Source organism: Sinohyriopsis cumingii, chromosome 9, assembly GCF_028554795.1.
Source record: "Sinohyriopsis cumingii isolate HCF-2022 chromosome 9, ASM2855479v2, whole genome shotgun sequence".
Lineage (NCBI taxonomy): Eukaryota > Metazoa > Mollusca > Bivalvia > Unionida > Unionidae > Sinohyriopsis > Sinohyriopsis cumingii.
The window spans coordinates 53,100,840-53,124,158 of record NC_142969.1 but is presented as its reverse complement, the minus strand read 5'-3'; the positions used below and the strand labels follow the sequence as shown (position 1 = coordinate 53,124,158).

The 23,319-nt window shown below is 33.9% G+C and overlaps 1 protein-coding gene across 1 annotated transcript in view; it reads right to left on the bottom strand.

Moving 5' to 3' along the window:
• LOC149791822 (transient receptor potential cation channel subfamily M member-like 2) overlaps positions 1 to 23,319 on the bottom strand; it is a 39,043-nt gene that overhangs the window by 4,068 nt on the left and 11,656 nt on the right. The window contains exons 4-8 of the mRNA XM_089969479.1: positions 22,074 to 22,208; positions 9,324 to 9,386; positions 6,849 to 6,993; positions 4,764 to 4,849; positions 930 to 1,039 (exon numbers count right to left, since the gene is read on the bottom strand). Coding sequence (XP_089825605.1) covers positions 930 to 1,039; positions 4,764 to 4,849; positions 6,849 to 6,993; positions 9,324 to 9,386; positions 22,074 to 22,208 — 539 coding nt within the window. The remainder of the gene's footprint in view (positions 1 to 929; positions 1,040 to 4,763; positions 4,850 to 6,848; positions 6,994 to 9,323; positions 9,387 to 22,073; positions 22,209 to 23,319) is intronic.

The window sequence follows — 23,319 nt, the reverse complement described above, 5'->3', positions numbered from 1 at the left end:
GTGTCTGATCTTCGCTATATAAATCAAGAAGAAAAACAACCGACTCTTATACAGATCTGTTTACACATTCCGGGTAACTAATATTCACATGCCCAATACTTTTAAATACCAGCATAGTGTTGACATTTATTCTGTGTTCATTTAATTTTGTGACTATAATTTTATGTGTTTTTCGAACAATGTCAGTTTTATTGGCATCTAATGTTTTGGAGTGGAGACGGAGTCCTACTGTAGTTATTCATTGTTTCCTTAAATTTCTGATTTTCACTAAACACGAAATCCAAGCACCCGACGAATAGTCAATAAATTTACAATAAATGTGCGAACAAATTAATATCCCATTAAATATAAAGTCTTTGTAAGGATTTAGTTTTTGAACAATGCTTTTTGATTTTACAATGCGATGAATTTATAAGGATTAAAGTTTAGATGTCAGCAATGTGGACTTAAGCCACATAAATGCTCAGCGCGTTTATGAACAGTCATCAACATTCTAGATGATGCTTTGAAGCGTTAGCACAAATACAGAACACATATAATACAAATAAAGGAAAACTGACCCTTTGTACCAATATAATTCAAAGTAAATCAAACATCTTCAACGTTTTAGAAAGATTTTTGGGAAATAATTCCAATAGGTAACTAAATATGCAATAAATGTGAGAAAGAAGAAAAAAAAACTACAAAATGTATAGAGTCTTCACAACGACTTCAGATTAGTAATATATTTTCAGGAGGGTAGAATGAGAAACCAAATCCGAGACATGTATCAACATCTTCAGCAGGAAACACTATTTAAGCAAGTTATTTCATATACTCTTCTTCACTCACTTAATAATAAACTGAATGATTTTCTAGATCTTAATATGTATGTTTCTTACACACCACTAAATTGGACGCATCCCAGTTCAATTTTGATGTTATCTTACCATCTGTTTTTCTCAATTTGTGCAGATAACTCTCTGTCCTCTCTGTCCTCTGTTTCGCTTAACATGGCGGAGAATAAAGCATGTGCAAGTAGGGCTGTAGCCATTGCATCCTGTACAATTATACGGTTATAAATGGGTCAGATGCTTTATTTAAATGAAACTCGTAGACACTGCAAGTTTTAGTAATAGAAGTAAAGGAGATTGAAAGCCTGAATCCAATCTTGTGGATCTTGATGGTCTGAACGAAGAATATATATATATATATATATATATATATATATATATATATATATATATATATATATATATATATATATATATATATATATATATATATATATATATATATATATATATATATATAAGAAAACATTAAGTATCCATAAATATACAGAAACTAAACTCATGACCGACATTATTGTATACATGACAGCATCAAATATTACGGGTTACATACCACTGTGTTGGATGTCAATGACAATGCTAGTATTTGAGAAATATGTTTTAAACTTATTCATATTTCTTTGTACCTTTTGGACCATCGATGATAAAGCTTATGTAAATGTAATAATCAGAATTGCATCGTTTTATTGTGAGCAGATTATGCCTAAGCCGGGGGCATTATAGGGTTAATGGGAACTTAAGATTAGACCAGGTTGTCAAGCATGGGTCTACGGTAACTTAATGTTAAAACATTGTTACGTGTTCAGGCCCGAATAAACAGTAACACAGAAAGAGTGAAAACAAAAATTTAACAAATAATTTTTTTTCCTGGAAAACTCTGTCAATAAAATGAAAGAAGGAGAACTTACGGTTTCATGAATCAAATTGAAGATTAATCTAAGAACAACCCATGAATTAAATTGCAAAAGTCCCAGTAATAAATGTTATAATAATTTCAAATTCGAATCCTGATATAAAATCCAAGATGGATTACGATGACGTATGATGTAGTCAGTACTGTGTTTATCTACAGTTCCTTGTTAGAAATACAAATCATGGCACTCCGGTGTTGGAAATCCAAATTAAATTATTTGTAAGCAATGTATTTTCCTGTGTGAGCACTCTTCAGAATATTTCCAAACAAATAACAGAATTAATCCTTTTTGAATCCAAGTAATTTGAAATAAGTACAAACAAGTAATTTGAAATATCTCTAAACAGCACAACATAACACTTTAACTGCCCAACTTCTACTAAAAATTATTTCTCTAACACATTGAGATATATGGGCTTTCCTAAACATCAACAAGAGTCATGTGATCATGATTATATCACATGCACAGAATATGACCTTGATTAAAGCAATGACTTTATTCCCAGAATAAAAATATAAAAAAATGTGTTTACTTTTTAACTCACTTAGTTTCATCATGACATTGATAATAACCAATCATTTTAACATAAAAAAGAACTTCGTTTACTAATTCTGTACCCAGGTCAGAACTTAGATCAACACCTGTTGTTTATAAACTAACAGTCAAGGTCAAACCATTTCCTGAAAAAAAATATCATCTATAGTGAATAAATTTACATTATAATAGCATATAATAGAATAAAAATTTTAAAACTGACAAATTAAATAAAATAAATATATATTAAATCAGATATACGTAACACTATCCATACAGTGAACACTGGGCAGTAACGGGGTTAGGTGGGACTCTACTATTAAACAACAGTTACTCAGCAGTAAGGTATTTGTAGTGACCAACATCTCACACGCTATAGACAAAACAATGTTGAAGTGACCAATGTATCTACTATCGAAAACGCACACAAACCCATGAAAACACTAATGGAGTGATTGAACGAAATCTTTACTATTTTGCACAATACTTAATATTCAGCTGGCCGCTTTGATAACCAACGCAGTTATTTACTGTTCTACACTCAACATTTCCTGTCCAGCACGTATTGCAAGACATATCCAACAAACCACGCCTCTTATGCAGCATGCCATTGCAGTGACCAATAACCAACTGCCTAATATACATTGCCCCACACGGCTTTGTAATAAAAATCAAGATACATTATCTACTATCCAGCAGCCAACAAGTAATATCCATACTTTTACAGAAACTCAAGTTTACTCATCTCCAGATAAAAATGAACATTTATGCTATATCCATCTGAACGGACACCGGGACATGGTATGTTTAGAGAGTCAAAGAAAGGTAACATCAATGAAAACAATATTTAAAAACACATCCCGATATAAATGGAAAGATAAATGTAACCATTCTCAAGAAAATTAATTTTGCTCTTCATTGTACCACGAACGTGAGAGAGAAAAGATTATATCTGAAAAACATAAACAGAAACTACATACTGATAAAGTAATCCAGAAACGTAATGCAAAGCAATACAAGCAGAAGAAACAGTCGAGAAACCCAATCCAGTGAAGAAATTAAAAATGTAACAAAGTACAAAGAAGAAAAATAGAGGCTTCTGATATGTTTTGAAACATTATTGTCATATCTATTCAAGGTAAAATCCCAAACATGCCAATGCACCAATATAATTTAATTTATATATATAAATATATATCAGGATACTCAAACACACTTTACTTTTACGGACAAACATATTAGTTTCCTGAGAAGCACAAACATTGAATTTATTGTGCATATTTTAAATGTACTTTTGTCTTTGCCGCTTTTAAACGTAATGACAAAATGATACGAAGGCAAATAATGTTAAACCTAATGGACTTATTAACATCGGATTCCCATTATGATCCACCTGACCTCATGTTACATTACCATTGATTCCAAGGTCAGTCACTAATATTAATCTCCATAGACCTCATGCAGGCACATATGGCCTAATGTTAATTTCTCATAGACCACATATCACCAAATAACCAATTTCCAAGCAGTCACATATAGGCATATCCCATATATTCATACATTTTCTTCTGAAGATGAGTTTCTTGTTTTTGAATATTACGTAGGAAGCTACACACGGTCACAGTCGCTAAAGATTATTGGATAAAGAAAACAATCAAACAGTCGTTTAGAAATTGGAAATATAAGACGGTATTGTGCAACGATGCTGTATGCATAGCAGATAATGAAGATGAATTCTTAAAATGTAATTTAGGAAACAATTTCAAGGATATATGTTCTCCAATTTCCATCGCCTATAAAGAAATGCCAAAAATAAAAAAGTAAAACCATGTTGAGCATCGTCAAGAGTCTAGTATGTGGTTTACACTATGTCAATATAGTTTCATTGAAACGGAGGCATTGATATTCTACATTCTCACATAACCTTGAGGATATTTATTCAATAAATATTCCCACAAATGGGCCAAAATAATGAAGCACAAACAACAACAGATACTGAACTTTCACAGTTTCAAAGTAGTCTTACTTCCAGAAATGAAGAGATAACAAACATAGTTCCCAAAATATGTCTGTTTTAAAATCAGTTTTTCCTCCAGGAATGTCCCTGGAATGAAAACAGAAATTGGTAATGCTCATCCCAGTCAAGTATAAAAAGAAATCATCCAAAAGACGTTGCTGGAAACGTTATGGTGACCTAACTTCACAAAATACATAGTCCTCCTTGTATGACACATTGTAACGAAAGATCCCAAAATATGGTACCGAAAAAGCAGGGAAAGCCGTATTACGCATTGACACCAACGATGCATCTGTCCTACAATGATTTACAAACATCATCTAGCTTTGTGGCAGGTGGATGCAATAAACTAATTTTACCTCGAAGGGACTCAGAAAGAGACATATTTACATACTGACACACCAGACCAACATTGTCTTGACTTGTCACCACCTATGTCCAGAATTAACTGACGTCAATTATTACCTTCCCAAGCCGCCAGAACAGTTTGGCCATGTCTTGACTGTTGTTCAGAACTGACCATATGAAAAGGTCTAGACAAGGGTTCTTCACTGTGAAAGAAAATTTCATATTACCTATTGTGAACAAGTTTTGAAATATAAATGACATGACTAAGAAATGCTAGAATAATACCTCAATCTCCAAAAAAAAAACAATAATAATAATAATAATAATAATAATAATAATAATAATAATGTGGACTTTGTATAGTGCCTAATCTTTAGAAGCTCTAAGCGCTTTGCAACATTAGACAACACCTAAAAGAGAAAAAAACATATAATACTATTATTACAAAAACAAACACCATGAAATTAGAAAAACATTAAAAAATAAAAAACACGCTGAGAATATTTCAGGTAGGAAACCTTTGGTCTTTAAGCTTGTTCTTGCAGTCGAAATAAGTGCATTTTGTGAGCCCTCTTGAATGTGATCACTGTGTCTTTGTGTTCAGAGGGCAATTCAGTGTTAGAGGTTAACTGATACGGTGTGGTCAAAATTAATGAAAACAAAATTTCAAACCATAAACTTTGGCATTTTTTACCAAAAACGTTATTTAGCATCTTTGTTATGCAAAATTTAAATATATATTATTTCTGTGGAATTTTGAGCATGTTAGCTCAAAGGCTAATCATTGAAAACTGAACCAGTTACTTTTTCTGTCTTGGCGGTCAAAATTGAGAATATTCAAAGTGTGTTTTAACACTTGTAAATAGCACACCCATACGACATCATGCACATTCTATTATAAGACTCAATACAAGGGATTGATTAAGAATAAAGGAGCCACAACGAGGATGATTGCTGGACAAATCAGCAAGTTCAGAAACATATTTTTCCTGCATATTAACTTAGCACCTTCATAAAACAATTTGCAGGTTAATATTATGTTTCAGACAAGTTTGCAAAGTTTCAAAAAATACTCAATAGGTGAGTTGAATGCAGACCAATATAATAATTACAGTTGGTTGTTTGGTTAATTTTTTGGTTATTTGGTTGGGCGCTTTTAAAATGGAACCTTTACTACATTATTGATTATATAATGCCAACGAAATGAGAAGTAAGTACGTATTCTAGTCCGATAGCAAGTGTCCCATGATCCCTGAATTAAGAATGCCACATTTTGCTAACTTAACTATCAGGGTTGCCACAAATCAAATCTCATACGACATATTCACAGACAAATTGATGGAGATTTTCAATCGGATATGCCATTTGCTACTTTGATTGTATGGGTCAAGGACATAATTAGACCTTATGCATGCAGACTTCACTATACCTAAGTTGGTTTGCATTGGTCCAGCATATTTGTGGGCAATGCTTCTAATAAAGCTAAACTCAATCAGATGAGTTTTCAGCACACACACACACACAAATACACACAGACATATAATATATATATATATATATATATATATATATATATATATATATATATATATATATATATATATATATATATATATATATATATATATATATATATATATATATATATATAAACATTAATAGCGGCAAAATAAAAAAAAATTCATGTTTGAATGAAAGAGGGAATATACAAGCCAATGGTAATATAAATAGAATAAAGATAAATAAAAAATAAAAAGCAATCTTTAGACGGGTAAATTACATATCTATATAATACTTTCAGAGAAGAAATTATGCATACGTTTGCAAAATATATACCTGCTTATACTTTGATAAAACTGCATTAGAAAGGTTTGAGTTTTCATTTTCTGTTAGCTCAATGTCGCCCCACCCCGGTCATAGTCAATTATTGACCCATTTATGGTTGCTATAATTGTTCATTCTATCATCAAACGTTTCTCTACTCTATGGACATCTTCGTGTCATAATTTGAATAGGCTTAAGTCGTGTCTCATGTAAATGATGAAACATTTATATTTCCGGACAAACAATTTTCGAGCCACACCATTGCCTTTGGCAGGCCTAAGTTATTTGTCTCTTGTTGTACTGTGCAGTGAATGCAATTAACGTACGACGCGTGAACCCGTGTTTGCATCAAACGTGCTTAAAGAAGAAAGAACTTACAATTATTGTCCCATCTTTTCTTGCAGACCCGATCCCCATGCTCCACAGGAATGTATATTGTATCTGAGTGATACTGGAGATTGTGGTCATGTAGTAAATTTTGCATCAGATTCCTCACGTCCTTCAGGGTGATTCTTTTGAAAAGCTGTTTCAAACATTAAATAATCTTTTTAACAGTTCTTCCATAATTTCCGTGTACTGATTTTGCATTGAGAAAATGCTAACAATGAAACAGTTGCAACTGAATACAAACTTATTAATACAAAGTCAAAGTAAGGAAACTGATCTCGTGAATTCATCTATTTTCTTGAGTGATTTTGCAATCATATTTAATTTTCGTTGTCACTTTAATTTGTGCATTTGGGAGTATATACTAATATTTTTCCAGATAAGGATATTTTGTCTACTGTGTCTTTAAATGTGTTGATCACATCAAACATATATGTATCCCCGATGTACACCAGAACGAAACAGAAGATAATCAATCAATACCAATACAAAGATGTATGCATTTGAATTTTGTCAATTCAAAAAGTCCTAATATCTGACTTCTAAAATGAAGCTAAACAAACTATGATCTTTGAAAGTTCATGGATCAGATAGATTATTAGTGTTCAAGTGTATTGTCAATTCAAGAATGGCATCCTATCATACCACACAAGTACACACACAAAGCAACCCCAAAACAAACACTTATAATAGGAATCCTGTTTCTATTCGTATGAAGTTTGCATAGGAGAAAATGAAACGTTCTAACCATGTAATGATATCAAAATACTTGGCTATCAAATGCAACGGGTAAGCACTAGATCCCTCGTCTTCAAGCCAAACAAATTCACCAAGAATCTTTGCTCACAATGAATTTCTTACATGGGTAAATGATTATAGACTGTGTTTTGAATAAGGTAACGCTAATTTAAACACTGGAAGAATATCATATGGAAGTTTGCTATCAGACTTTAGCTATCTTCAGAGGTAAACAAATAGCAAGGATCTAACCAAATGTGATTCTCCTCTAAAGAAGATACAATGTTCATGGTTAAGTTACGATTAAACACAGTGCTGTTATAACATATGATAAGAAAGATATTTAAACGGTGGTTGATAAAATATTAATTTTAGATGTCAATAATCATTTTCAATGTTGTTCCAATGGAACCTATCTATCTATCTATCTATCTATATATATATATATATATATATATATATATATATATATATATATATATATATATATATATATATATATATATATATATATATATATATATATATATATATATATATAATGTATATGTATGAGAACAATACATTCTCATGTTTGCAGGAAAATATACTTATTTTGGAGATTTAATATTTTTAATATAGAATTCAATAGAAATCAAAGGTAGAAATAGAACATGTCATAATGAATTTAATCGTATACATTCAAGTCGAAATTGATCTCACAGCTTTAAAGTCCTTAACACACATCTACGGCCTTAGTATGATAGAAGTCGACTCGAAATGAAATACATAAAAACATCACAAAATTATTGTAAAATGGGCTTTACTGATAGTTCATGCAGTGATTGATCTTATTGGCTCATTAAGATTGGACGACAAAAGATATACAGATTAAGACAAACAATACATGATGCATGAAAATACCATGCCATAGAAAGCCTGTATAGACTTTTCACCTCCTGAGCTAAGGAAACGTTTAGGGGATGATGTTTTCTATGCATCTGATATGAGACTGATCCCGAATGCGTTATCCTCAACTTTTAAACCCTTTATTTAAAACAATGATCTTAACTGCAAACGTCAAACAGGCTATCTTTCATTGTACCTTTCGTTGTTGGAGAATGTCATATTGATTAATAACTGTAGCGCTTCTTGCACTAAATTTTGGGATTATATGATAGCTACAGATCAGACAAATAATTATACTTGATATAGTGAATATTAATTTAGATTAAAGCTCTGTAATTCCATATAATTGAACCTCGAACACACAAAATGAGAACACGTGCACAATCCTTTCATGATGTGAAATACAAAGAAAACCACTAATTTATCAAATGATGATCCACGTGCTTATTTTAATCAGATGGAAACAGATGTACCAAGTTTCACTGTAGTCAGTTAACAACAATGGTTATTTCTTGTCCTGAAATGAAAGGCAAGGGCGAACTCTGACAAAGTATTGGAAGCTACCATCTACCATTTACCTAATCAACATTGATGCTTCTTCGGCGGCATGACTGTAATAGATATAGCCAGGTTTATTTTGAAAATGGATAAAAAGCAAGACAGATTATGACACACAACAAATGCAAAACACAAATCTTTTTACTGACAATGACAGTAAACCTGGAGGAAAACATTCCTACGCCAATACGTAAGTGTAAACTATATTACCCTGCAATTTTCACCTGGATGATACAGCACACTGAATCTTATGCATATTATTTCATCTGCCAAATGTCATACCTTATCCTTTTCCATTCGTCTTGCCCTAGGCAGCAACACCTTTGAAATGGTTCCTGAAGAGACCTAGTGAAAAAGTAAGTGCATTGATTACAGATAAGGCATCCCTTTCTGTGTTTTTCCATAGCTAAATATTCCAGAAATCAAAACGACTAATGCATGTTTATGGTATATGATATCATAACGTTAATTATGCTATTAACAACATCAGTGTCGACTCGAAATCATTTCATTATAACTACTTTTGCATTTATGTTTTGTTTTCAAGAGCATGAGAAAAGAGTTTATTTTCCTTCTTGCTTGAAATCCACAGAATGCCTACTTTTTCCAAAGTAAAGTATATGTGTACTCAACTGATACCACTCATGTGCAACTCATTGTTATGATTTTCGTCCATGAAATCATCGCTATACTTGCCTCATCTTACGGATCATTTGTTTTACAGGAGTCGTTGGAGGTAGCGAACGAGGCTCTAGATTGAAACGATGGGTAGTGATTGCTTTGAAATTAAATGTGTGTGGTCCCATATAGATCGAAACACTTTACTGCTCTAATTTGTATAACGAAATCCATTAATTTCCATTACAGTATTTGGAAATAAATAAACAAGCATAATAAAATCAAGTAAACGAATAAAACAATAAAGCTACTGGTTCAAAGGAAAACCTCATTCAGCCTCCTTAAAATTAAATCAAAGCAATCACTATAACACGTTGCGACAATGATCTGAAAGTCAGTGTGAAAAAAGAGATATAAGAAGCCAATGTGGCGATTACAGGCAGCGGGAGTTTATGCAATATTTGAAAAGATAAAAGACTGCTAAGTTTTTAACTGTATACACATTACGAGATATTTTGTTGCATGAATGATCAGGATATTGTATTTAATATGCGAATGAATTCAACTGTATTTCTTTTGAGATTCGGCAAAGAATTATTACACTGGTCAACAGTGAAATCATTACTGACTTGAAAAGGCCCTAATCTGTAGTATTTTGGTGTGCCGAACACGAATATAACCGTGAAAAATTTGTATTGGCTCTCGTTTTGAAGATATTCATATACCTCATTTTCTATGTTTCACTGTGTAAATTTCTCCAGTAGGACTGCAGCAACATCCGGAATAATGATGTAACATTGCATAATACCATCATGCTCACATCATCCACAGTTGATTGCATCATTTTCTGATGCAATGCAATACTAATGCCATGCGGCTGCTGAAGTAAGTTGACGTCAGCAGTGTACTATACATGTGTAGGCCTATTATACTAATGCCAGGCGGCTGCTGAAGCTGACGTAAGCAGTGTACTATATAAAGCCCAATCAGATAGGTTCAGCATTTAAAATATTTTAGACGTTGTGCGAGACAGTTCAAGCTACTGTTACATAAAACTTATTATTTTATCCATTTACGTACAATAAAGAACAGTAATGCCTCGAAAGTGTGTTAATACCGCGGACAATTTTTGCTATATTTGTGGGGAAGTGACATTTGCCAACCAGAAGAAAAGTATCAATTCTCAAGTGAAGAAGGCATATCATCTTTACTTCGGATGCAAGGTTGGTGACCAAGACAAGCCTTGGGCTCCGCATATATGCTGTGCTACATGTACAACACAGCTTTCACAGTGGTTGAATTGCAAAAGGTCATCAATGCCGTTTGCAGTCCCAATGGTGTGGAGAGAGCCAAGCAACCACCTAAATGACTGTTACTTCTACTTGGTTCCTCCTCTTTCCGGCGGAATAACGAAGCGAAAGAAGTCGAGAATAGTCTACCCAAACATTCCGTCTGCATTGAGACCAGTTCCACATGGTGAGGGACTTCCTATTCCAGAACCTCCAGCAGAATATTCTCTTGATTCATCTGACGAAGACAAAGGTGAGTCGACCTGTTCTTCTCCTGGTCCATCAGCATGCAGTGATCCAGATTTTCACTGTGGTGCATCATCAACCCCACACAGAATAACACAGGAAGAACTAAATGACCTGATTCGTGATTTGGACTTATCAAAGAACAAGGCAGAATTGCTAGGATCAAGACTCCAACAATGGAATCTTCTAGAAGAAGATGTCACAATTACTGCATATCGAAAGCGCCACCAGCAATTGGAGCCTTTCTTCAGAAAGGAAAGTAATCTGATATTCTGTTCCGATATTGAGGGCCTCATGAATGCTTTAAAAATCACTCATGACCCACAAGAATGGAGACTATTTGTGGACTCTTCGAAACTGAGTCTCAAGGCTGTGCTTTTGCACAATGGAAACATTCTTCCATCTATTCCAGTAGCGTATGCTGTCCACATGAAAGAGACATACGATAACTTAAGGCAGCTACTGAATTCCATTGAGTATAACAAGTACAGCTGGCACCTCTGTGGTGATTTGAAGGTAGTTGCCCTTTTAATGGGACTGCAGCAAGGATATACAAAATACATGTGTTTTTTATGCGAGTGGGATAGCCGAGCAAGGGAAATGCACTACATGAGGAAGGAATGGACTCACAGGCAGAATGTAGCCATTGGAGAGAAGAATATCCAACACCCAGCTCTGGTTGAGGCTCAGAAAATCTTGCTACCACCCCTTCACATCAAACTAGGTTTGATGAAGAACTTCGTGAAAGCCATTGACCGGACTTTGCCAGCATTCTGATACCTGCATGAAAAATCCCCTCGACTCAGCGAAGCAAAGATTAAAGAGGGAGTTTTTGTTGGTCCTCAGATTCGAGAGCTTTTCAAAGATGACCGGTTCAACAACTTGCTGGAAGGTGACGTGAAACAAGCATGGAATGCTTTTCGCCTAGTTTCTACAAACTTCCTCGGAAATGTTAGGGCAGAAAACTATAAGGAACTAGTAGAAGACATGTTGATGAAGTATAAGAAACTTGGCTGCAATATGTCTCTAAAGATTCACTTCCTTCATTCCCATTTGGATTTCTTTCCTAGCAACTGTGGTATTGTTAGTGATGAACACGGCGAACGTTTTCATCAAGATATCGCAACAATGGAACAAAGATACCAGGGAAAATGGTCCACTACAATGCTGGCTGACTACTGCTGGACACTCCTCAGAGATGCTCCCGAACAGCTGTACAAGAGACAGGCGAAGAAATCTAAGATGTAGTCAATGACTTGATTTTTTATAGGTAGGCTATTACAGTTGACCTTTTACTATTGGAATGCATTTCGTTATGTAAACATTAATTTCTTGCAGATTACAAAAAAACTAGAGCCAATTTTGCAATTTGACTGTCATATTCGTGTTCAGCACATAAAAATTGATAAGAATTGACTAATTTTATTTCAGTAACATGACTTTTGTAAAAATTTGTTGTCCAGTGTTATTCCACCAGACTTTTTTAGCAGTCTTTTCTTCTTAAAAAATCAATACAGAGAAATAAATAATTGATATTTTAAAAAACGATATTGAACAAGGGTTTGTCCAAGATTCTATCAGATAATAATCTGGACATTATTATTTATATGTAGTTGTGGAAGCTCCTTCATACATTATGTACACCCAATATCTGTCAGATATCTTCAAACAAGTGTTACGTTAGAATGCAATACGTATCCTCCAGATCTCGATTAACTTTCTTCCTAGAGCACTTCACAAGTCTTGATTTCTCCATACTGGAAGGAATTTGTATCAGTTTGCTTGTGTGGTCAGTTGTCTTGTTGAATATGGCGACTGTTAGTGAAAAGACTAGACTCTCTTAAGATCGCGTTGAGACTGGACTTGATCAAAATCGTCTTCAACACGCTGTCCATTACCTTCATCGATCAAGGTACTCCCTCTACATTTATGTCACATCTTACCAGTCATGACACATATGGTTGAATAGTGCATCACATCCGCGTAGCCCACAACTATATCCAATTCTTTGAGCTCGTTGAGTGTGAATAAGGTCAGAGTCAAGGTACAATACTTTCTATTGAATTATTTCGCATGAGCCATGTAATAATCTTTCCACATATTTCTGCCTTGAAATATTAAGCTGAGCCTCGAACATCTGAACGCTTAATTAGTCTATGTATATTCCAAATATTGGACCTTCTGAATAAGTACATTGCCTAAGAATGCACCTCACTCACTCAACGTTCGATTTATGATAAACGATTACCAATGTATTCAATGTTTACCAGTTGACAATATGGAACGCGACAAAAAAGTCGTGATGCAGTCGCTTATGTCATATGATATACAAGACCAAGTAAGATATTTTCTTTGATGCAATTGTACTGATTATTGCATCCAAAAATAACGCTGGCATAACATATGTATTTCTTTCCTGACTCATGTTTTCCTCTATACATGGTGGTTTGACAAAATTTAGGCAAGGGATATTACTCCTCTGTGTTATAAAGGAGCGACAGTGCAACTACAAAATTACTGGAAACAAAGTCAGTCTTTTATTAGGCACATTCTAACATTTGCTGTTCCAGAGTGGGTTTATCTTTCTTCGTAATGTATGTTTCTCTTTTGTACGTACTACAGGTAGATATTGACATCTACTACACAAAACATATTACAGACCCCAACTGAATAAGTATAAACTCCTTAGAACACACACACACACACACACACACAGACACACACACACATACATACATACATACATACATACATACATACATACATACAGACATACATGCATACACACACATACATACATACATACATACATACATACATACATACATACATACATACATACATACGCCCGCACGTGCACCACACGTGTGCTTAAAGATACTAAAGTGTATTAGGAACTACTTTGTAAATGAACCATACACACTAGTGTAGTAGACGCTTTAGGTTTATGTTGAATAAATTTATTTGTGATTGAACTAAAGCATCTGTTTCGCCACTTTGGAGGTATAGATGATAAAGTTAAAGATGTGGACGAGTTGACTGATTCAAAAACAAAAGTGTTAAAGAATCAAACGAATGAATGTGATATTCGCAAAGTCAACAACAAAGGTGAGGGGCACTGGAACATACCAGTCTCATCAATGAAACAGTATTTTTTAGGAGAATATTCATATCTTCTCGCAAATAGAATGGTTAAGGCTATGACGAGTGCTCTCTGTGGTCTAAAAATATAGCATAGAAAAGGATGATGAGGCCAAGGGCTATAGCATATTTGTCAGAGACCTACCATTTTACAGAACTGTCAAAATACTAGATTTGAGACCAAAAAAATGCAACTGCAGGTTTTGGTAGGTAACTAAGAACCTCGGCCAATAATCCATGGCGACAAAAAAAATACTATTTCCGCTGGGAAAATGGAATGTCACACAACATCTGCTTTTCAATTTTCCCGTATAACTATTTTAATACAATGTTAGACTAGTGATAGAAGTCAAACTCTATGATACAGGTCATAGCCATGGTCCCTCTAACCGCGAGATGCAAGTGGCATGACATAAGCATGTTTTCTTCAGCTGGTAATACAAATGGTAATACATATATTTATATTTATACATCTTGACTTTCTTAATTAGTTCTTCAAATTAGACCGACATGTCCTGCAAAGCCTGATAGATACCGAAGCTGTACTGAAATTTCGAGTAACCTTCATTTCCAAACTTCCAATTGAAATCTAATGTCCTTATTGCACTCATAATCAGAAAAGCAGAATTGAGTAGGATCAACATAGAAATAAAATCCCTGTGCATTCATTCACAGCATGGCTCTAAATTTCAATTTTAAGTAGACCAAAAAGACAAAATCTTTTTAAACTGATATAAAGCACGCGACTAAGTTAAAAGGGCGGAGGTATTAATGCTGTTGTTGTGTATTGATGAATGTAATGCTGCGAATTTATTTTGGAATATAGCATAAATTCAATTACATTGTTTCTGTTAATGTCTTTTATTATTAAGCCTTTGGTAGGTAAACAAAATGATCATATACTTAAAAGGTTACGGCATTTGTATGGGAAAATATGAACTCGTTTTTCCCCATAAAAATTCAGTAACCTATAATTATAGCCATTACTCATATATAATATCGAGACTAGATGTGCAATATTTAGTGCTGAAACTGGTTGTGTTACTACGTAATGTAACTTGCACGAGACATATCGCAATATATACATTTCCACATATAAGATGTCCTTATAGAAAGATGGCAGTTGCTGAAGTTAGAATAACATAGCAAGGCACTTGTTACTTCGATGAATTAGTCAAATTTGTTCATGACAGTTACTGAATACACTGCGTTGAACTGTACAAATTAATCGATAGATAGTTTTGCTCCAGAATTTATGAATTTATTGACCAATTTATTATGTATCGTAAGATACCAGTCCACTTGTCCGCTCATTAACTATATGTAATATGTAATTCAGCACTTGTTTCTTTAAAAACAACTTCTAATGCCAACTTCATTTATTGAACACCGTCTTTATCACTTCCATATCGTCTGACGTTCAACGTTATAAGTCTGTTACTAACTGAGTTCGCCAATTTCCAATACAATCACCTGTCGCTGAGTATTCCTTAGCTATACGGTCAGCCGATAGGATGAATTTACCTAGTGGGGTAGTTGCAATTAAATGTAGATACACAGCCTAGCGTTTAAGACTTGTCCTCTAGGTTACTGAGTGCATCATCGGCAAAGTCATCAGTGCTTTCCATGTATATACCACCCACATATCAAATCCATTATAGAAGAAAACGTTTTCCCACTATTGACACTTATAAAGTGACTGATCGAGTAATTGATTAATCCATCAGTAATGGAGTACAGTGGTTTGGTTTGGTAACAGATGGAGAAATTCTATAAAAGGAATTTTACATGATTCAAGTTTGTTTCACCTGGATATGAACCTAAAATATGTGTCTGGAAGAATCAATTAGAAAATCCTCCGGTCATAATTATACACCTCTGAATCTACATCTTTTCTTTCTTGCTTATCTGTCTACACTAATGATGTAGTTTTACTGCACGCTAATAGTAATTTGTGGATTCATACACAATGAATGAAACAACGTGTTAGTATGTCGGTATGACTCTTTAAAATCAAAGTAATAACGTAAGCTAACGAAACCTATTTCATTATATTACCAACACGTTCTCAATAAGCATCATAAGTTAATCAGTTTTCAATAATAAAATCTATCGACAAATATTTCGTTGAAGATGCAAAAATGCTGCAAATAGTGTTTGTATCCGATGGATTTGTACTCACAACAATCTGAATTTCGACTTTATCATATGGTAGAGACTTTTGGACCTTTATAAACACATGCATACACCACTCTATATGTGAGTTGATGTTTTGTACATGCATTATCAGCTAATTGTACACGATAATGCAAGCAGAAATCGAACGATAGATAATTAACTTATATAAGTGGAAAGCGATTAAACTATGCGGAATATATGTGCATATAATATGATACAATAAGCGATACGAGAATTGATATGCATTTTAAAGTTACTTGCATATCATTGTACGTTTAGTTCTCAAACCTTAAACAAGCATGTACATCAACCATATGCAGGTGTATATATTCATGATAGTGTGAATCCCTTACTCCGATAAAGAGTACTTGAAAATATGATCCTAAATTTATCGTTTATGACTAAGAGGTGGACAAACAAAGAAAAAACATTATAATCATGGGATTATGTGATGCTGAGAGCAAAAGTGTAAATGTAGTTAAGAGGTCAAAAGTTTATAAGATATTGTACGTCATTCAAGCATGAAACGTATGTCAACGAAGTATATAATATAGTGAGGTGACCTGTGTCCAAATATGCTAACGATAAAAACACAACTGTTCCACGCTGACCTAAGAAACATGTCTGCAGCAACAAATTATTTAAAGACTGTGAATTGCATTGCATGGAAGAGAAGCGTCTGAGGATTCGGAAAATTTAAAGAGGAACATATATTCATTTACACCGATGATACTGGTGTCACTGAAACTCAGTCCCAACAATGCTATTTCAAATAAGAGGACATTACAAAATACATGTAAGTAGACATGTAAAGAACGCAGATGGACCAATCTTGACAGCACCCAAACCAAGGTAACTTGATATAATCATGATTTACTTTTATATGCGATCGCCATTACTCATCTCAGCAATAGACAATACTAGACTCAATTTGATGGGTGCAATATTTTCGTCCACGTTTTATCTAAACCTGTGATGTGATATTATCAACTGTAATGGAACGTTAAAAAAAGAACATGATAGCATTCATGACTCAAATAGGATTAAGGAGATATAAATACCTCCTATTCGAAATACTCTCAGAAGATGAGCTATTGTAAAATGCATAGCACCAGTGGGACAAGATGGTGCAATAATTGTCGGCGATGCCAAAATAGTATTTGGTCACAGCCATAGAAAAGCATGAATAACTCGTATCCTCTACATTCCTTCTCATAAAGGTAAAAGGGTTGACAAAATAAGTATACGTACTAATTCAACCAAAACAAATCTAGAGATCGTTTTCGTTCATTTTCAGCAACAATTTAAATTCTCCAGATCAATAGAAAGTGGAAGGAAATAAAAGTGCTTATATTCCATCAAACATCTCACAACATTATTTTAGGCTTGGACAACTACATGGAATGATTCATCCCAAATATGCCATTGATCAAGGAACCCATCCATGCTGTAACGGAGCCAAATTGACCGTGAGGATATACATGCAAACACTATAAAATGTTTTAAAATCTGAACAAGATTTATCAAATTACACTGAAATATCTTATTTCACTCCAGGCGTCTTATTACCTCGGTATGCCAGTTTTGTACTTTGAGCTGTAAAACCACTGTATCTAAGTTAGGTAATAGATTTACGCTAGCCTCTGTCTACAAGCCCCTGGAAATCTTTTCATCAATCTACTATCACGACATCATGGAAATGTTTGGAGATGACTGAGATTAAAAGCATACACTTTTTAATGTGGCTTAGAAATCAGGCAAAACATACACAGGTAAGAACACAGCTACGTGCATTTCACGACTAATAAAGTACAGAACTGAATATTGTAAATACTCTATAGTTGCAGATATGCATGTTCAATTCATGAACGTCAATACCGTTCCAGGACTAAGTTACGTGACAGGAAACTAGCAACAACGAAGGTTTCTTTCAGAGAGTGTAAAACAGCAGGCACATACAGGTCATCAAGACATAGGCGAATACATTTATTTGTGAGTAACTACGGTGCCTGGTATTGTCAAACGGTGTAGCTGTTTAAGAAATGTTGTTCTATGATACATTAGCATAGATTTTGGTGGTTCGTTCTCATCTAGGCCTGCTTACTCGTACTTGTTGACAACCATAGTAAAAGTCACACCAGTCATGTAGGCATTCAACACCGATTATTTCAGTTATATGGGTCATTTAAACGAATTTCATTCTACACACCTTTAAGTGGCAAATATTCACTTCATTTGGATTTTTATACATCCACTTTCCTTTAGAAGGCCATTTTTAGACGCCCCGAGAAGTGTATACGGAAAAATCAATGTTAAAGTGCGTAGATATTTTTTGACGAAATGAATCTAAAGGTGCGATCTAATACAGTACGGATTGAATGTCGTGCGCTGTGATGTAACATGAACGCTACGCATATTCTTAAACGCATTCGTACTACCCTATATTGTTATGATTCCACTCGAAATGCTCTTTTCTTGACCCAAGTTTTCTACATGGCCACCATTGTAAAAGACCGTATAGATCGATAATTTTAGTCGGGAAGTTTCTTGATGACAGTTAAGGTGCAGATCAATAAAAAATAGGATTGAATATACTTTGATTCAAGACAAGTAGTTTAAGTTTTTAAATTTATATTTAATTGAAAATGATTAAATGCGCATACATGAGCCGTCTGATTTGAAGTATCCACTAAATAGTCATCCGCTGATAGCTTCAAACCTGCCAAGGCAGCTGTCTCGTAACTACACTGGTTATTTGCGATATTTAGAATATATACCAACAGTTGCAAAATGCGGACAACGGACCCCAGTCAACGAACATGAGCTTTTGTAGTCCAGTAGATTCAGCCATAATAAAAAATAGCACCTTGATTGTCTCAAGTGACTAGCGAAACATATCATCTTAAAAGAACAAATTGAAAAGCAATAAAAGCTTATCCTGCTGACGAGGAATATAACAGGTCCCTAATGGCCGAGTGGTCTAATTCGCTTGCATTTACAGATAACTGACGTATCACCTCTGACCTCTTGGGTTTGAGTCTCGTGCTCGGCTTATATGGGTATGTGAGAAAACCTGGCAGTAGCTTCCCGTGAGTCGATGATTCTTCCCGGCATTTCCGGTGTTCTTCTTCTACCACATATTCTGGCTGCCATGTATAGTATGTTACACGGCGCTGAACTCATAACAACAACAAATGTAGAAGGTAGGAAGGAACAATATTATAATAAGTAAGATAATATTGGTTCGGCCAAATGCAATGCAAATGTTTAAAATGGAGTATATTTTAGAGAAAAACGTCATTCCTTGAACATAAAATATATTGGTAACTGAGCACTATTCCTTGGGTCATACCAAAATATTGGGGTAAAGGATGAGATTAGAAAGGTAAACTATAATGAATGGGGTAGGCATACTATTGTCTTACGTCCCTAAATCAAAACGGAAGGTTGGCACTGTAAAGGTAAAGAGCAGGAAGAAAGATCCATTCAATTTCAAGTTATTTGGCAGACTCTGTTACTAATGTTTCAGTCTCGGTAACCTCAGCCAATTAACAAATTAATTTATAGGTTCCCTCGTCCGTCAATATCTTCTTGTGCAATTTTCAAATTGTCTTCTGGAAACTGGTGTACTTAATGGAACCCTCTCGTTCCTGATTTTGCAATTTGACCCATCTATTGCATACATGTATTCTTTGTCTCAAATGCAAACCATGTGCTAGTAAAGTCGAGGCATGTAGTACGGAACTTTAGTTTTATAGAAATAGGTTTTCCTTCTATATATATATATATATATATATATATATATATATATATATATATATATATATATATATATATATATATATATATATATATATATATATATATATATATATATATATATATATATATATATATATATATAATCCAGTGTTTAAGAAGTAGACTGTACTCATAGTGTGGTCTAAGAAAGTGTTAAATATCTCATTGTATCGTTTGCATCGTGGTCTCTCAGATATGGACATTATTATTTGAGAGGGTGAATTAATTCATCGTTTTTTGTTATGAGTACCATTATATATATTTAATTTAATTTATCACGTTTAAATAATATACATCATTATTATTTAGATAAAGAGACGTTCTGTTATAGTATCATAAAATAATTACTTGGACAAATACTAGACTCAGTGCTTCAAAATAAATTCCTGAATGTAGCAACCTTCAACGATAGAAAAATGGACCGAGAAGGAAAAACTATTCAAAAAGACCAGTTAACTCAACCGAAAAATCCCAAAATAATGATTTTGCGGAACATGAAACACATTTAGAAATGCCAGAGAATACCACCAACCACCCACCCACCCAAACTTTCCATTGCTTATGGATGCAGTTTGTTGAATTCAGGACTTGTAGATATCATCCCTCTGAGTGGAAGGTAGCTCGTTATCCTTGCAATATGACACACAGAGACTTTAAATTATGTTTAAAGTGTATTTTGCATGTAAAAGTCGAAAATAGGTTTTGTAAATAATGAAACTTAAAACTAGTTGAAACTTACAAAGCAAATGATGGGACAACGTTTGCGATGTACATACACATTGGCTCATACACAAATAATATCTGTTGTCTATATCGTTAATGTAACACTTTTACCCTGCTAGTCTACCTATCTTCCAGTCTTCATTTGATGGTCAAATTTCCTGCAGATTTAATGGAAAATTTACAACAGTTTTGGATTTGCTTCCTGCAATTAATACTGACTCTGACGCCAGTCACCAGCAGTCAGAATGCAAAGCATTGCCGTGGTATAAATGGATACCATATTTCACATATATATATCTTAGCAGGAGAATAGAGTACACAATAAAGGCCAGACTAATAAAGTCTTATACAAGAAATGAGCTCAAAAGCTTGATTCGTCATATCATTTTCACATGACACAACGAGTAGTCATGGTGCAAAAGTACGCCAAAGTCTGTTGAACCGACCGTCGGAAGAACTGGCTTCAGTGTTTTATCTTGACGTTTTGGGGCTAGCAACCATAATATGAAGATTTAATGTAATAAATCAATAATATTTTGAGCAAAAAAAAATTAATACGTTACGTCCATTAAACAGAACAAGTAAATTTTCTCCACAATTATTGAAAGAAAATTGTACATAGCGATTTCTTGTTTTTTTAATGTCAGGTTGACTAATCAAGTACAAATATGCACCGACGTTTTTAATATCAAACACCCATTTACTTGATAATCGTTTCATTCCATATTGTAGTCCTTTCCTCACCATAACAATTTGATTGCGTCTATTTAAATTTGGCTAGCATTAAATTTTGACTGTATCTGCGGTGAATTGGTGCTGATGTACAACATGTGTTACGTGAAAATACCAGTGTAAATATGGTGATAGTAGCAGAAGAAATATTTAATCATGAGTTTGTAATTGAATTCAAAAGTAATCGCTGTATTATGTCAACCGCACTTCCTGGAATCAGTTCCTTGATCATAATTCGGTTCCATGTTATATACAAACGCAATTGGACAGTTGAATGGTCTCATTGGTTTTTTATTGAACTTACTTTGTTGTACAACTCCAACAGTCTTTGCTTTGTCAAGAACGTCTTGAGAATGACGCCATTATCTAAAAGTAGTTCCACTAAATCAGCTCTGTTCTGCAGTATGGCAGACGTCATGATGTGATATAGGCTGCCAGGCTGAAGATATACATTTTGAATACACATAAACATCTTGTCCAAAAAGGTCTGCATTTTATATATAGCGCTGTCGGACACATTATAATAGTGCTGTACTTAAGAATTGAAATCCAAAATTAAACTTCCAAACATCTGCTGAAAGGGTCAATACATATTAAGTCATTCGATAAAACAGGGGTCAATTCGGTTAAGTGCTTTAATCACAATGAATCGATATGCCAATAGCTGTTCTGTGAAGTAGTAACATTTGTCTATGCATGCATACTACTATGAAACCTTTCAGTGCCCTGTAACATTGTATACATCCGTGCAGCGATATTATGTGAACGTTTGGTACATTTAGATTAGCGCTGAAGCACACACACACAACATACATACATACATACATACATACATACATACATACATACATATATATATATATATATATATATATATATATATATATATATATATATATATATATATATATATATATATATATATATATATATATATATATATATATATATATATATATATATATATATATATATATATATATATATATGTGTGTGTGTGTGTGTGTGTGTGTGTGTGTGTGTGTGAGCGTGTGTATTCATTGCAGATTTTACTCAACTGGATATTCCAGTACTAAACTGAATACATGCAAATTCCTTTACTCCTATAATGAATTTATCTATCTCATTTGGCGAAAATTAGTTTCCTCATTATATACAGCATCTAGAAACTTTACTAACGTTTGAATAATTCGATTATGTGGAAGAAATGAGTCTTCCCCAATAGTTAAATGTAAGCAACATTTTAGTCTACTGGACCTTTTATTCAAGGAATGATTTTTAAAAATGCCAAATATGGCTAAGATAGGTCATGGTCATTGCTCTGTTGTATATCTTATTATGTAATACTTTAATCCTTACAGAACGATTATGTATTATGGAACGGAAATGGACCCAATTAGAAATACAAAGTGTCGCATTAAAAACCCATGTGTACCTCTGTGTCATGTTTCGATCACAGTATAAAAAATTTTTATATACGATTTGAATGTTTCTACGTTAGTTTTAGAAATCTGAATATGTCTCACATTTCATGAAAAGTGCGAATCCCA